At 32.9% G+C, this 17,333-nt stretch overlaps 1 protein-coding gene across 5 annotated transcripts in view; it reads right to left on the bottom strand.

The window, feature by feature from the left end:
• The window catches only part of LOC126741868 (constitutive coactivator of PPAR-gamma-like protein 1), a 59,579-nt gene extending 43,985 nt beyond the window's left edge, over positions 1-15,594 (bottom strand). For 2 of the 5 annotated variants that reach the window (XM_050448312.1, XM_050448314.1), the window contains exons 1-6: positions 15,250-15,593; positions 7,673-8,205; positions 7,465-7,611; positions 7,243-7,410; positions 6,809-7,186; positions 6,659-6,749 (exon numbers count right to left, since the gene is read on the bottom strand). In XM_050448312.1, coding sequence (XP_050304269.1) covers positions 6,659-6,749; positions 6,809-7,186; positions 7,243-7,410; positions 7,465-7,611; positions 7,673-8,176 — 1,288 coding nt within the window. In that variant the 5' untranslated portion in view covers positions 8,177-8,205; positions 15,250-15,593. Of the gene's footprint in view, positions 1-6,658; positions 6,750-6,808; positions 7,187-7,242; positions 7,411-7,464; positions 7,612-7,672; positions 8,224-15,249 lie in introns of all 5 variants that reach the window. The other 3 variants (XM_050448315.1, XM_050448313.1, XM_050448317.1) reach the window with 3 other exon arrangements.
• Between the last annotated feature and the right edge of the window lie 1,739 nt (positions 15,595-17,333).

Here is a 17,333-nt window from a genome sequence, read left to right as displayed (position 1 = left end):
TCAAAAAATTAATGTATGGGCAGGCATTTTAGGAAATAAAGTGATTGGGCCATTATTTATTAACGGAAATTTAAATGGAGACATTTATTTGGATATGTTAGAAAATACCATCAATCCGCTTATGACTAAATCCATTGAAAACCAAATCGATGATGATGGAAACCCTATACTTGATGAGGCTGAAATATATTTCCAGCAAAACGGCGCTCCTCCTCACTATGTTCTTCCCGTTCGGCAATGGCTAGACGACGAGTGTCCAGATAAATGTATAGGGCGAAGGGTGCCTATAGACTGGCCTGCTAGATCTCCTGATATAACGCTATTAGACTTTTGTCTATGGGGTCATTTAAAATCTATTGTGTCCTAAATCTAAACCTGAAAGTTTGGATGAACTTCGTCAACGCATCCTCGACAGCTGCCATGATATCCCACAACATGTTTTTGAAAATGTCCGTCAGGAATTTGAACATCGCCTATATCATTGTTTGGCCAAAAACGGGCAACATTTTGAACACTTATTGAAATAAAAAATAAAAGACTTCGAAAGACCTTTTAAACAAGCTATTACTCGATACCCCTTGTCATTTAAAATTTTTAATGGGATGACCCTGGGGGGGCAATGGGTGAAAGGGGGTGAACTAATTTTAGGTTAGAAAGTTGTCCCCCTTGACAAACCTTTTGACGTATTTCGGCGTTTTTTTTTTTTTAAACAGTGGTTTTCGATAAATCCGTAGTGGGAAGTTTTCAAATGAACACCCTGTATATTAACATATTAGGATTTTAAAAAGTTATAGAAAAACTGATGTGTGTTGCAGGATAAAATGCTAACCTTTAAGGGAGTGAATCCTTTTTACGTGATTTTAACGTGATTTTAAAAATAAAAATTTAAACAAACCTGTCGTATGCCTGTCAACCTTTGAGTTACAGCATGTTAACATTTTTAAACTAGAAATTTTGACACAACTTTAATATTTTCAAAGATATTCCTATGATAAAACACGCTCTGTAAGCATCAAGACAGTTTTTATCTAAAGGTTGTAAATATATGGAAAATATTAGATATTTACTAATTTATTTATAAATATTAGAGATTTACTGATAAATTGACCATGTCATCCTAAAATGGGTATTGATGCTTAAACAGCAGCGCCACCATAACAAAATGTGTAGACTGTAGTGTCTTTATTATTTCTTTACCTTTTTCAATTGTTTTTTGTATTATCACTTAATAATAGATATATCAATAAATGCATGTAATCTTCTTTCCAAAATTTAAAAATATCCTTATATGCAGGGTGTTTTATGTTAAAAACTGTAAGTTAATTGTAGTGCCCTGCGTTTGAAAATAGAATATCCAATTAATTATGCAGTAGTCCAGAAGTACATTAATTCACATACAGTATCGTAGAATTTTTTGTAGTTAAATTAAGTTAATTTATCGTAGTAACTTTTGATTATTTTGATAGGAAAGGCACTTTAATAAATTGAAGCAACAACTATTTACAGAGAAAACACCTTTAAAAGGAAATACAAACACAAGATTTAAGGCTTATTAATTATAGTTTTTATCTAAATATATGAATTTATTACAAAAAACCTAGTATGAGCTCGACAAAATCAGAGCAAGTTTTGTATATTTACAAGATTAAAGCAAAAATTCTTAATAAAAAAAACTATAAAATATAAATATTAATATTAAGTCCAGTAATCATTGTTTTCAATTATGGCTGCACAACATCTGGTCATGGAATCAATTAAATTATTATTGATGGCCTTATCATCAATCGCCTTCCAAGCTTTTTCGACTTCTTCATGTAATTCTGTCGCATTTCTGATATTTTTTGTTCGAATTTGGTTGTCTACTACTTCTCATAAATTTTCTATCAAAACTTTAATGTTGTTTTCAACGTAAACCATTGCTTTACAATTTTGGGGGCAAGTTTAGTCATGTTGAAACACAAAGTTGTTCTGCAATGCATTCTGCAGAGGGCAACATAACATTTTAGAGGATGTTTTGATACTCAAATCGGTCCCTTTTTCCCGCAACTTTTTTTAAAATGGCCCCATACCATCTACAGAAAAGCAATCCTACACCATTATATTACCTTCTCCATGCTTTACTGTCAGGTAACATATTTAGGATGTAGTTTTTTGCCTTCTGGTGGACGTATCCACTTCACACCATCGCTACCGAAAATCCGATATTTTGATCGGAAAACAACACTTTTATCCAGTCTTTGCCCATCCAGTTACGATAAAAAGTTGCAAAAAGTAACCTACTGCCCCTATTTTTTTTTAAAGCAAAGGTTTCTTTGCAGGTCCTTTTGCCTTCAGAGCTTTGACCAGAGATCTTTGAATTGTTCTTGAGGACACTAGCATCTCTCGTTTTAGCATCTTCCAGATTGGCCAAAATTTGTGGAGCTTAGGATCAATCGAAAAATTAGTTTCACGAGGCATACTTAAATAAGAAGGAATGCGAATATATTATACACTTTCAGTCTTAACAAAATACTAATATTACTTTTTTGGAAAAATTGCTTCAAATTTATCAGTATATTTCGGAATGTTGATGAACTATTTATGAAGATAAACGATTCAATGATTTTAAAATCAAATTCAAATCAAACTAAATATAAACGCATTTGTCTGAGCTAAACTGTTGCAAAAATTAAATATATTTTAGTATGGAATTGAAAATATGGAAACAACTAATAGGTTTTTAAAAGTTGCTTCAATTTTGTCTGATACTGTATGATCTTGTTGACTCACCCGGTACAAGGATTTGCTCTGAATGTTTGTATATTGTATAATTAGTTTTGTTTTATATTGTACCGTCTTTTAGGGCCTAAGTAACTTTGTAATGAAATAAGTTTGCTCAACTATGTTGGTCTGGCAAATGTTGGTCTGAAGAATATGTAATGAGCTTTTTTTAAAAACATACTGTCACTTGATTTTTTGCCACTCCCTCTTGTTTCATTGGCCTAGAAACCTTAAACAAGCAATTATTAACCAGGTTCTACGCCCTCGAACCGATACTTAATAAAGTGGAATTGTATGGTATACCGGGTTCTTGTTTAAAACGGCTATTTCATAAAGATCCCAGAAGGTGTGTCAAAGGTATTCTCTTCCTGGTTTATATTGATAACTTGCCTAACACCATCCAATCTCAAGATCAATCCAGAATGTAAAACTATCTAAATCAGTAATTTTTCTGTGGATTAACCTCAGATTGGGATGCACAGATAGATCAAGTTTGCAAAATGCTTAACTCTGCTTGTTTTTTGTTAAGAGCATCAACTAACTGCATGAAAAAACATTGGTGGCAACCTATTATGCTAATGTGCACTCTTATCATCCTACAGTATGGAGTTATATGCTAGGGTAGAATTGTGAGATGGTCTGATAAATTTGTGATACAAAAGAGAGCACTGCGCATTATGTGTAGAATTAAAACAAGACTCATATAGATAAAATCTTAAAGCACATTATGTGATGAAATAAAAGATTACAAAAAGGTAATTAATTGCCACTAAAATTCCCTTTCAACCAGTAGTAACTGCTTAAAAACATGTCCTTAGGGTAAGATTTTTAAAACCAAAATTATTTCCATCCTATTTAAAATTACCTTAAAACTTATAATTAATCTTTAATTTTTAATTATTTTGTTTTAGATTCACACTATTTGCAATAAATAATAATTTATTCCAAAAAACCGTATTTCATTTCGATAGTGATTAGGGCTGCATTTAATAATGATCCTTATATGCTCCGTTTAAAATTACAAAACAAGCCTATTTTTAGAACAAATAATAATTTATTTTCTTTCAAAAGATTTATATACCGTCAAACGGGGTGAATCGGGACCAGGAGGTCAATCGGGACAGTTTGACATTTTTTTACAAACACGTGATTTTCATGCATGCAGCAAATGTTTTTAGGATGGATAATATGAAAAACCTGTTGTAGACACAACAGCTGTTTGACATTTACGCGTGGCCGTTAGTTATTTGGAAGATTCCAGTGCGTACAGGTGTCCACATATTAGAGCGAAATTTAACGTTTTTTCAATCTGCTGCTAACTTTGTTTGGAAAAGGTTTTTATTGGGAGATTTGAGCATTGGGTTGTTAATATAGTATACCTGTGGGTATTTTCTAGATGTTGAGTGGACTTTTGTTAAATTATTTTGCCTAGTTTTTTTATTATTAATTTTTAAACATAAAAATTCGCTTTCAGGGGTGAATGGTCCGGAAATACAAAAAACGCCTGGGACTAAGGTCTATCAGAATTATAGTCAAGAACAACTGGAAAGGCTTTGAGGCAGTTCAAAAGAGGCCAGATAACTCTTCCAGACGCAAAGGAGTTATATAACATCCCAAAATCGACATTACAGCGACATGCGAAGCAGAAGCCAAAGAAACAAGGTGTTCAAACAATTTTGACAGGAGCTGAGGAATCCAGGCTGGTCCATTTAATAGTACTGGCGGGAGAGTGGGCATACCCAATGGAGAAAACTACTATTCGATACATTTTAAAGGGATATCTTGATAGAAAAGGGGTAAGAGTGGCGAAATTTAAAAATAATATGCCGGGTATTGATTGGGCGAATTTGTTTTGTGTCCGACATAAAGAACTTCTGACTGAGAGACTGTGCAAGAATATCAAACGGTCTCGTGCAGCCTTGACTCGGGAAACAGTAAATAAATACGTCGATAATCTCCAAACCAACTTGCAAAACGTTGAACTTGAGTCTGTCATTAATTATGATGAAACATGCTTTGTGGATGATCCCGGACGGAAAAAGGTCATCGTAAAAAGAAAAACAAGGCATCCAGAACCGATCATCGATTCAACAAAACAATCGACATCAGTGATGTTTGCAGTAAGTGGTGATGGCCATCTATTACCCCCATTTGTTGTTTATAAAAGCGAGCATCTATACGATACTTGGTTGACAAATGGGCCACCAGGTGCGCGGTATGGACGAAATAAAAGTGGCTGGTTCGACCAGCCATTGTTTGAAGACTGGTTCATTTCCATAGCTCTACCTTTCTTGAAGAGGCGTCCGGCACCAAGAGTTGTCATTGGCGATAATTTGTGTAGTCATTTGTCACATAGGGTGATTGAATTATGCGAAGAAAATAATATTCGGTTTTCTTTTTTTGCCGCCAAATTCAACCCATTTAACACAGCACGTGTCCGTTTTTGGCCCAATGAAAAAGGCTTGGAGGTCAACTCTAGAAGGTTGGAAAAAACAATACAAGGGTTCTTTGCCGAAGGAGTATTTTCCAAGCCTACTAAGGCAAGCTATAAGCAAACTAGAAGCAACTCTAACATAAAAGATTAAAAGCGGTTTTCGTGGCACGGGAATCATTCCCATCGATAGAAATCAAGTTTTGAAAAGGTTGCCAACAGAAAGAATCCTCGAAGAAGATGATCCTAATGACTGGACGGAATCTGTGGTAGAAGTGCTTAACGAAAGCAGGAATACATGCAAGCCTACTGTGGCAAGGAAAAAGAAAGTTACAGTCGAGCCAGGCAAAAGCATTTCTACCACAGATTTTTTAAAAGCGCAACCGCAACCGTCAACAAGCAAGACAACAGTGCCTCAAGACTCTCAAGACGACGACATTTTCGAACTTAAGTCAGATAAAGCAGAATCTGAAGCAATGGAACTAGATGAGTGCTTTGATGTACAGCATCCAATGGAAAAAGCATTGCCACTGACGATTTTGTCGAGGTTAAGTTTAGGACAAATAAAGTGGAAAAATATGTTATCGGGCAAATTAAGGAACTCTTTGGTAAAAGTTTTGAAGTTAAATTTCTCAGATCAAACCGAAAAATAAAAAATTGTTTTATTTTTCCAACAGTGGAAGATATTTGCATGATTACGCCGGAACAAATTAATAAAAAACTACCTAAACCAACCGAGTTGCGACGAGGAGGATACAAATTTCCTTTACAATTGAAGTTAAAATCTTATGCTATCTAATATCATTATATTATTTCTGAAAATATTTTTTTTAGTGTGGTTTTTTTAAGTTTGTAACTGAAAACTGTAAAATAAAGACAGTTTTTTTTGTATTTTACTGTAGTATTCTTTTTGTTTTTATACTTAAAAATATAATTTTTTTTTAATTTTTGGTCCCGATTCACCTCATACGCGGGGCGACATGCATTTTACATGGCCTAAAACGGCGCGTCCCAATTCGCCCCAAAACGGGGTCAATCGGGACACCCTATATTTATTTATTTTTTTTATAATCCATGGAAATTAAAAAATAATCGAATACATATTTCTGCTGTTGTATGGACTACGGTCACTTTCTGCTAAATTTTAACTTTGTTCGGCAGTTGTATAAAAAACTATAACATAAATATCTAATAGTCGTCCCGATTCACCCCGTTTGACGGTACATAATATGGACTCATTAAGATGTTTTTAAATTAGTTTGAAAGTTTTAGTACAATTTTGAAACATATATGTTAACTGTTTCGGTTTCAATCTAATCTAAATTTCAGATTTTTTTTTATTTTTTATTCATCTTTAATATCTTGGACATACACACATCTCAGTTTTATTAATTTATTCTACACTATTTTTGTTAAATAAATTATTATTTTTGGAAAATAACTACTAATTTGAGATAGTACACTTACCTGCTGACTTGATCAACATGTCCATCTCTGCAAGATCTGAAGACATCACTGTTTGGGCAGTAAGCATGTTGTAGTTCTGAAGAGTTTCCCTCTAAATAAAAAAAAAAAATAAGTACAAAGACATTGCACAAAATCAATACGCCAAAGTACCTGTTGCTCAGAAGTTTCAGATGCAAATCCAGACTCGTCTAAATCGGTATTTTCTTCTTTGGGGCTCTGCGGCTGCGGTTCTTTCTTTTCAGCGTGTTTCTGTTTACGTTCGTTTTTATCTTTGGCTGCAATTACAGATAAATCACAAATAAATACAACGAAAAAATAATTTAACAAGTTACCAGGGGCACAGTACTGCAAAAATCCACTGTGAGTTCCATTTAAGTAATATTGGACAGACTGCTTAAATCTAGCGGCTCTTTTATCTTCTAGTGATCCAAATACTGCAGCAACTAATGCATCCATATTTGCTGGCGGGCTTGGTGATGGTAAAGCACTCACATATTCCGCTAGAGTTTTGACTACTTGTTCAGAGCTCTACAATAATTTGCATATTAGAAAAAGGTTATTTTAAACTTTGAAAACTAATATACATTTTCATCTTTTCTGGTAAGATTAATCTTCTTGTATAGATCTTGCAGTTCAGCTTCGGGAAGCAAAAAATTTCCAAGTAAAGCAGCCATTACACAGACTTGATCTGGAGTAATGTTTAATGCCTTAGTTAAGACACTTAACATGTATTCCTTCGTTTCAATTGAGCCCTACAAAAAAAAATCAATAAGAAATTTTCTTCTGATTGCCTTCATCTAATATACCTTGTATGTCATCTTTAAATGTTCAGATGAAAAATATCTTGGAGGATCAAAGGCAGCATACTCAGAATCATCTGCCAACAATCCATGAAATCCATATTCTCTGCAGTAAGCAATGGTCTCTTGATGGTGATCATCCATTGTGCACATCTTAAGATATATCAACAAATTACCATAATGTTTATTTTAAAGATCTATATATAGCACTTACCACTGTGACTCCCAAATGTCTTAAAGCCATTCTAAGAGCAGATCTTAAAGTAATGGGAGGCACCCACCACACTTTAGGAGGTGGAGTTCCTTTGGTGTTAATATGCTTTAGAACCATCCCAACTTTTTGCCGAATAACAGCCTGTTCAGCTTTCCATTCTTCCATGCGGCATTGTTCTATAGTTCCATTGAAAACCACAGCTATTTCAATGTTGCCATGTTCCAAAGCACCACAGAGCAATGAGAGGTATTGAACCATACGGTTCCATTGCCCACCACAAGCCCAATCTGAGTAATACCCTCCATACAATCTATCGAGACAATTTTCAGCATCTACTATAAGTTTAAGCTTGTTCACTCCTCCCATAGGTCTGATTTTTCTGTTTGGCTGATGTGGCTGTTGACGTTGGCTAACATTTCTTGCAATTTTTAGTAAATCAACTGATACAGAACCTCCCTCAAGACTGTCGCTTTCCAAAAAGTGTTGTAAATCTTGAATGCCCATTTTGAGTTTTATTATGATGCAACAGGAGACTAAAAAATCATGTTAGCCTAAAATAATTGATTGTTTATGTTCCTAAATAGATAAGTATGATTGCATATGAATCCGATGTAATTATGTTTCTTAAGAACAAATTTAATAAATTCATTTGATTGATAGTAAAATCTTATAATAAATATACCAATAAAATAACTTGCTTTAAAACTAATTGCTTGAAAACAATTGTATATTGCATATGTGAGGTCTTTACTTGTTGTCCCTATTTTCAAATTCATATTGACAGAATTGACACAATTCAAAATTAATTTTTAAGATATGCTAGCTATACACTCTCTAAGTCTGGGATAATATTAAACAGTGAACTTACTATGTCATACCTAAACCTAAGTCTATTGTCTGCTAGAAGAGAGTATTATGATGTTTGTTTCACGTACAAAGTGTTAAATAACTATATAGATAGCCCAGAGTGTTAAGCCACCTTTAAAATTCATGTACCATTCATATACACGTAATAGATCCCTCTTGCTGTGCCATATTGCAGAACATTTTACTTGCTTTACAGCCCAGTAAACCGAATCTCAAATAAGGTTAACAAATATTGTAATATGTTACATTATTTTAGTTGTACTTCGCCAAATAAATTTAAGTGTGAAGGAAAGAAAGCTATTGTGCACAACTGAGCAATAAAATAATTCAATGTTTCTTTTTTTTTTCTTTTATGGGTGTTTTATGTAGTTCTTTTGATATTCTATTCTTCCATTCTGTGGACACATATACTGTTCATTGCCACTAACGTTAAGCTTCAGATAACTAGAATTAGTATTAATATTGTAAACTGTAACATTCATCAAATGTAATTTACGTTAATAAATAAATAAATAAATAAATTTAAAAAAATGTAATAAAACGTTCAATTGACTTAGATTAAATATGTATTGCCACACATAGGGCCACACAAATTTGTTTAATATTTTCGCGCGTTTTAGGTTATTTAGGCCTATTGAGTTTTGGAAAATTACATGTGAAAAATGGATTGTGAAACTTTAATTTTAATGTTGAATTTTCAATTAAATATAAATTATTAGCAAGAGATATTTTTCCATACTAACAACACCACCATCACCTGAGTTCTGTATTGTTTGTTTAATTGTCTGATTAAATAAGCATCCACACCAGCAACTCTCAAGCAATATGAAGTACTCTCCATCACCTTGTCCACTACCAGATTTATGTGTGGCTGCACACTTAGAATTTCAACATAAAAAATGGTAGAAAGATGAGTTTGACATCTTAATAATGAATCTTTTATGTTTCTTGCTACAAAGGAACTTGCATTACAAAGGAACTGATTTTCCATTGAAACTGTCCTAAAATGATTCTTCTGAGGATATGCTCTTATCTAGAAACAGTTATCAATGTTCCAGTATTCATGAGATTTAATCTATGAAAACAAAATTATTATTGCTAGTCGAGTAAATGTGAGCATTTCAAAATATTTCATAATTACTGAAATGTCTTCTTAAATGTATCAAACAGGCAAAAATTTGCATATAAAATGTGCTCTATAGGGCAATGCTTGAAGAATTTGGACTCTCTAAGACTTAGTTTGGGACACATGCAAAGTAAATTGATCAAGCCTGAACTAGAGAAACTGTTACAATTAAATTTTGAAGTGCACAGATTCCAGAAGCAGTTTTGAATATAAAAAAATGTATGTGGACACTCCATTGAATCTTGGTTGTGAGGTTTGTTTCCTTCTCACATAAAGTCTATAATGGTCGTACCTCTATTGAAGGGAGGCGATCGAGCAGCCTTAAACTTTTTAAAGAATGGTTTAATGTCAATCTCCTCTCTCTTGAAGTTAACTTGAAAGACATATTGTCAGCTTTAGGTGTGATGTGGAGTGTGTGCTGGTCTAGGTCTAGCCTTCTAACACATATGAAAATCAAGCAAAAAACTATTGTCAGTAAGTTTTACAGTAAGAGTAATAAGATAAGAATATATAGATAGTTGATAGTTAGTTGATAGTTGATATATAGATAGAAGATAGTTGAAAAACTTGCAAAAATCAGAATTTTATCTTTCTTGCAACATAATTGCATTTTATCTGCAAATCAGTTTGGATTTCAAACGGGAAAAGGGACTCATGACGCTGTTTTCGACTTTTTGGAGAGTGTCTATGTGTCCTTAAATTCTGGAGAGTCCGCGGCGGCAGTGTTTTGCGATTTATCCAAGGCATTTGATTGTGTAGATCATGGAATACTGCTGTCTCAGCTCAATAATTATGGCTTTAGAGGTGTGGCATTGCAATGGCTGGAGTCTAATTGTACTCAAAGAGTTACAGTGTCTGGATGTTTATCCGATTCCAGATCCCTTAAAACTGGAGTACCTCAGGGTTCAGTGTTAGAACCACTATTATTTTTGCTCTATGTAAATGACTTGGGTTCATTAAAACTGCAGGGCAAAGTGGTTCAGTTTGCTGATGATACCACCATTTTATGGAATCATAGAGATTCTGATAATGTTAGAGCCCAGGTTTTTAAGGATCTTAAGATTTTATCGGAGTGGTGCGCTGCAAACAGGCTTGTATTTAATGTGGGCAAAACCTTTATTATGGGATTTAAGTGTGATGTTCAGGGCCTTATGTTTAGTGAAAACTCCCTCTTGCAAAACAAAGAAAGCTGTAAGTTCCTTGGTATTACCATTGAGGGTCGCCTTCGCTTCGAAGATCATATCCTAAATCTTGCATCAAAATTATCCTCTGGATGCTTTGCAGTAAGAATGGCGGGGCATGAGCTGGGAGGGGTAGTTGCACATTCAGTGTACTTTTCTCTTATTGAGTCCCATCTTCGTTATGGCTTGCCTTTTTGGGGTTTAAGCAACCTTAGGGGTTTTAAAGGGATTATTAAACATAATTTTTGTGATTCAAAAAAAGGCAGTTAGATACCTATGTTCCGCTGGGTTAAGAGATTCTTGTAAACATCTCTTTATATCTCAAAAAATCCTAACTCTTTTTATCTTAGAAACAGCTACTCTTATTCATAAATGTCCTAAACCTCCCTCTAACACTGGTCATATGACTCGCCAGGTTAACGATTTTCCCTTACCAATCCCTACATCCTCCCTCACCAAGAACTCACTTATATACCTTAGCAAAAAGATTTACAACCATGTTCCTCTATGTATCAGACAAATTTTAGAAGTTAAGAAATTCAAAAAGGAATTAAAATCACTTTTATTATCCAGGGCATATTATAGCCTTGACAATTTTTTTAATGATACCTTTTAACCTGTGCTCTGACATCATTTTAGTGTTTTAGTTTTGTTTCCTATTAAATAATTTAATTTACTTCCTCTAAATTCTGTTTTATTTTTTAATGAAATTTATCAAAAAAATGTTTTTTTTTTCTCTCAATCTGTTTTGCTATGATTAATTTTGGTAATGTGTGTAAATTTTATGGTAAAGTGTTTTAGATGTTATGTTTGTTTGAATGTATATGATAATAGCAAAGGAATGTTTTTACAGACACTTACCAGCACAGTTAAATATAAAAATAGGGGAACATTCAATACAACATGTAACAAAAATTAATTACTTAGGCATATGGATAGATGATAGATTGGGACTTAAATTTTAAAGGTCATACACTTGAGGACATTAAGAAGATTTCATATAAGATTTATTATTTATTTAGATGTTCACTTTACTTAAGCTTATGGACAAAAAAAACTATTCACGATGTACTTATTCTACCTTACTTCTATTATTGTTCTAGTGTATAATTTCTATTATAACAAAATGAGTTGTCTCGACTTCAAAAGTTGCAAAATAGGGTCATGCACATAATACTGGGTAAACCAAGATTGACTCCAATAAAAGACATGTTACAGGCTTTAGAATGGTTATTAGTCAGAGAGCACCTTCTACTCAATACACTGACATTTGTCCATAGGATTATTTATTTATTTATGCCAAAAAGCAAAAAAACTCTAACACAAGTCAAAATACAGAAAAAAAGCATTACAATTAACATTACAATAATAATAAAACCCATGCAGTATAATATGATAAGATAATCCACAATTAAAATAAAAATACATCAAGGATTAAGCATTAAGTAAAACTAACAAATACAAAGCAGCTTTAACAGAAATCAAAATAAACATAAAAAACACAATACTCCTAAAAAGCCACAGTGGAGTGAAGAAATCTTCAAACAAGTAAAAAGGGATGTTAATTAAGAAATCTTAAATTTAACTTTATTTTTGAATATACAAAGTGGCATAGCCCTTACAGAGCATTAAAAAATTTTACTCCGTAGTGCAAAACCCCAGTTCTTGATCTGGAGAGTCGACGGAAAGGTCAAACTAAGGAGTCAACACAATCAAAGGCTCTCAATAAATCATTAAATGTGGCATGAGAATGTAAGCCACCCTCAAAGCTCTCAAGCACCTTCTCACACAAATCCATAACTGCCAAGCTGGTTGAATGCGAATTCCTAAAGTCGTGCTGTTTTTCATAGAAAAATGAATTGAGTCCAAAATACCCTTCAATTTGTATCTTAAGCACAGATTCAAAGATCTTTCCAAATATAGGAATTAGCTAAATAGGGTGATTGATAGTCGAGAATTTTTGATTTTCAAAGCTGCTACTACTGAGTTTTTATATTGAGTGATATGTAGTGTGATATTTTTCTCAAGCTTAGATGTAATTTATTATATCTTTTCTATAATTACAATGTAAATGGATTCCATTAATAAATAAATAAATAAAAACGTCCCATCCCCACAAGAAAGATAAATATTTTTTTTATATAAATAAAAAAAGACAACAGTAATAGCAAGACCATACAAACTTTTTCTATAGTTCTACTCTGAAGGCTGCCGATGGCAACCGGAACTCTACCCGATTGGAACCAGTTGAGAATAAAAGTAGGGTTTAGACATTTTTTCTGTAATAGAAAGAAATTTTCTTTTTATTGAGTAAGAGAGTTTGCTCACAGATCTGTCTATTGAGAAACAATGTGCAAACCATGGAAAGTAGTACAAAAGGGGGGGCATTGTTCTCTTTTACTATTTATCATTTTCATAAATTATATAAATAAGTGCTTTAGGAACAGTTTCTTTTTGGTTTTTCCAACAATGTCAAGTTTTATAAGTAGTTTCTTCTTCTGATCAAGTTTTATTACAGAGTGACTTAGATATGCTCAATCAATGGTATATTGCCAATGAACTGTTTCTGAATGTGAGTAAATGTAAGTTTATTAGTTTCTACAAGAAAAATAAAAGGTTTGACTCATTTTACAATATAGAGGGCATTTCTCTTCAGTCATGTAAATATTATTAAGGATCTTTAAGGTGTAATTAATTATTAATTTGATATTATTATGAGCACCTAAACTTTAACACACATATAACTAATCTGGTTCTTAACTCCTCAAAAGTTTTAGGCTTTGTTTTGAGTAATTGCAGGGAATTTTCTGTTGAGACCTGTAAAAGGATTATATATGTCTCTTGTTGTGTCACAGTTGGAATATGCATCAATGATATGGTTCCCTTTTTACACAAATTGTTGTACTGACCTAGAAAGGGTCCAAAATAAATTTATTCAATTTTGTTTATATCAGCTTCTTATGAGGATTCCCAACGATCACATTTATGCTGATGCTCGGAGGTTGTTGGACTTATCAACACTGAGGCAAAGGAGAGTTTATGCTGATTTGGTAGTCTTGTATAAATTGGTGAATGGTCAGTTAAACTGTCCTGAATTCCTTGGTGCAATATCTTATAATATACCACCTAGGAATTTTGGGCATAATAGATTATTCTCACTGCCATTTTATAGCACTAATTATGCATCCCACTCCCCAATTGAACTGACACTTAAATTTATTAATTCTAATGAAGTTGAAATATTGGGCATTACTTTACCTAGTTTTAAGAAGAAAATTAAAAGTTTAATCTAATTTCAGTGTTCAAAGATCTATTAGTGTCATCGGGTATTATTATTATTATTATTATTACTATTTTTTTGTTACTTTCATAACCTGGTTGTTATAATGTGGATTAGTGAATTGCTATTGATTAATGTTAGATCTTAATTAATAGTAAATGACTTGATATATTTTTATTTATTGTTAATTTTATTCAAATATTGGGATAATATGGATTGTTATTTGTTATTGTTTTAATAGTTTATATTACTTGTTGGAATGTAGCAACATATGATATTGACTGTATTATTTTTGTTATGGAGTGTTAAATTGGGTGTTAAGGGACTAAAATATTATTTTGTATTTGAATTTCTTTATTTTGTAATGGGGTTGATTGCATAAATAAAGAATAAAAGATAATTTAATCTTGAAGTGTACAAGACAATTGGATTGTGGATGCAATCAGAAAATCGTTTCTTCTATTTTCATTATAAGCTTTTTGGTAGAGATAAGTCATGTGGTTTGTTGTAAAAATCATTTGTTGCTATATGAAAGTACTTAAATGTTTTGTTTTATATTACAGGTTTATAGTGTGGCATATCATCCAGACCTCACAATGGCCAATTATGACCTGTTGATGGCAATGTCAATTGACAAAGTTTACTAGTGGTGTTTCACCTAATTAATATAGATGGAATGTTTTAAGAGGGATGGATTGTAGCTAAAAATAATTGTACATTCCAAATATCAAAAAAGGAGAAAGATTTTAGTTTTGCCCTGTTTAAGACCACAGTTTAAGTCATTTGCTACTTTATTACCTTAATATTAGTTAAATGTAGGGTATAATCTGTATGGAGAACCACTCAGATAATCAGTGAAATATTTAAATTGACACACCAGAATGTTATCATAAAGATTCTCTGGTACATGCATACCATATTAACCCCAAACTATTTAATATACGTGTAATAAACTAGTTAAACAGTAAATTGTTTATTAGAAAATTGATTTTGATTAGACATTTTATTGACCTAACTATAATGGCGGACCGTGGGACGTCCATTGACATACATTTTTAATGTTGCATTTTTCATGCTTAGAATGTTTAAATGATATTAAAGTCATATTTTTCATAATACTTACATATAAAACCACCCCGTAAACACTGCTGGATAAACTGTAAACGTCGAGGTGTAGCCTTTGTATGACAAATTCTTTAAAGATCTCGGCCAGCTAGACGCCTTAAAGAATCCATGTTTGGCAATCTGCCGGTAAGAAGTTGAAGTTTTTTCCCTGTTTTGCCGTTATCCGTTTGATGTAAATAATGCGAATTTTAGACGGAATTTGTTTGTAATAATGCACTTAAATGTGTTAAAACCGTAAGGGATTTGTATCTTGCGAAAATAATGCCAAAGAACTAGCAAAAAAAATCTCGGGTAAGAGAAGAATGTTTACCGGAATTCATTTATATATGTAATTGTGCGCATGACATGACGCATGACAGAATGTGCATATGTCATTTTTTTCTTTAATTAAGTCAATAATCTTACAGAAATCTGTAACATTCATTGCTGGACAATTGACAGTTGTACAATAAGGATGGAAAGAACTCTGTAAATGGAAATTTTGCAGTTAACGTTTAGCGGTGTATTATTGATTCTCATTAATCTTAAGGTGGGTCCAGACTAGTTGGGCTCGTACTTTAAACATAAGTTTTAAAATGAGAAAGAAGAGACGGTGGTGGGTTACATCGGTATTTAAAAGTTGAAGCAAATACAATGGAAGTAATTTATTTAGTGTACTTAATATTGAAAACCTCCACTTTCATACATTGTCTCCTAGTAATTTTGAGAAAATGATAACTATAATCGGTTCAAGAATCATGAAAAAAATACAACATTTCGAAAAGCAATACCTTTAAAAGAAAGATTAGCTTTAATACTGAGATATTTAGGATCGATAGATTCGACACTAGCTTAGTATTTTTGTTTAAGTTTTCCAAGCAGTCCATTTCGCTGATTTTGTCAGAGGTATGCACTGCTTTATATGGAGTTCTTTAAGATTTTATAAAGATAGATGAATATCCATAACCCGTTCTTTATTAATAGAAATTCACAAATTTCAATATTGATTACTGTTAAGAATGTGAATCCATGGCGTTAATGAATAGTTGTAATCGCCGGTTTGTTACATCACCGTTAATAAATAGTTGTTATCGAGGCTAAGAGGGTGCAACAACCGTCATAACCAACACATCTACACCTAGGTTGTGACGTTTGTATTGGTGGTTGAAATTCCATGTTTATTGTATGAGGCAAGGGATAAGGACTTGGAACAGTAGAAGCAGATTTAGTTGGTGAAGGGAAAGCCGTACTCCAGTATGTCTGCAGTATTGTTCTGTACCATATAGTTTCCTAGATCGCATTTGCATAGGGTATTACCTCACCCTTGCCTCAAACAGGATGTCAGTGAAATCTTTCTGGATGTATTCACCATGTACGTCATACTCATCTCTCTTTTTATTGTTTATCTTCTTTAATATTTCAAATGATTCATTTATTCGTGGATCTTCATTACTACGAATTCTTTTACGCCCAAACTATTTTCTTGTGGTGCAGTCTCTTCAAAAGTGTTGTCATTAGGTGCTTCTTGTGTGTATCCTTCTTTACTTTCTACTTCTTCCTCTTCTAGGCTTTGTGTTGAAGTTTCCTACAAAAATGTTTTAATAAATTAATAAAATCTGTCAAAGAAAGTGCACAAAAACTAAATATTATTAATAAGGGTTGTTTTTTTCAGATAACACGAACAGAGAATAAGTGGCTTCAAGTAGAAGCTCAATATAAAAGACTATAGACCTTCTGATATTGCACGGGGGCAATAAATGGCAAACACGTTGTTCTTTAGTGTCCAATAAATACAGGCAGTGACTATTTTATTTACAAAAGAACTTTTATCATTGTTTTTCTGCTGTTGTTGATGCCGATTACTGTTTTCTTTATGCTGACGTGGCCTGTCAAGGTTAAATCACAGACGGCAGTATTTTTCACCCAATACAATCTTTTACAAAAAGCTGGAGGATAGCTCTTTAAATCTTCCAAGTAATTAAAACATTCCTGGCAGGGAAATGTTGATCCTGTATGTTTTTATTGCGGAGGATGCATTTTCGTTGCATCATAATGAAATAAAACCATACTCAGGACAGTAAGAAGACAGTAATTTAATTTAAG

The sequence above is a fragment of the Anthonomus grandis genome, chromosome 11 (genome assembly GCF_022605725.1).
Source record: "Anthonomus grandis grandis chromosome 11, icAntGran1.3, whole genome shotgun sequence".
Lineage (NCBI taxonomy): Eukaryota > Metazoa > Arthropoda > Insecta > Coleoptera > Curculionidae > Anthonomus > Anthonomus grandis.
The sequence above is the reverse complement of the archived record's forward strand: the minus strand, read 5'-3'. Positions and strand labels throughout refer to the sequence as shown.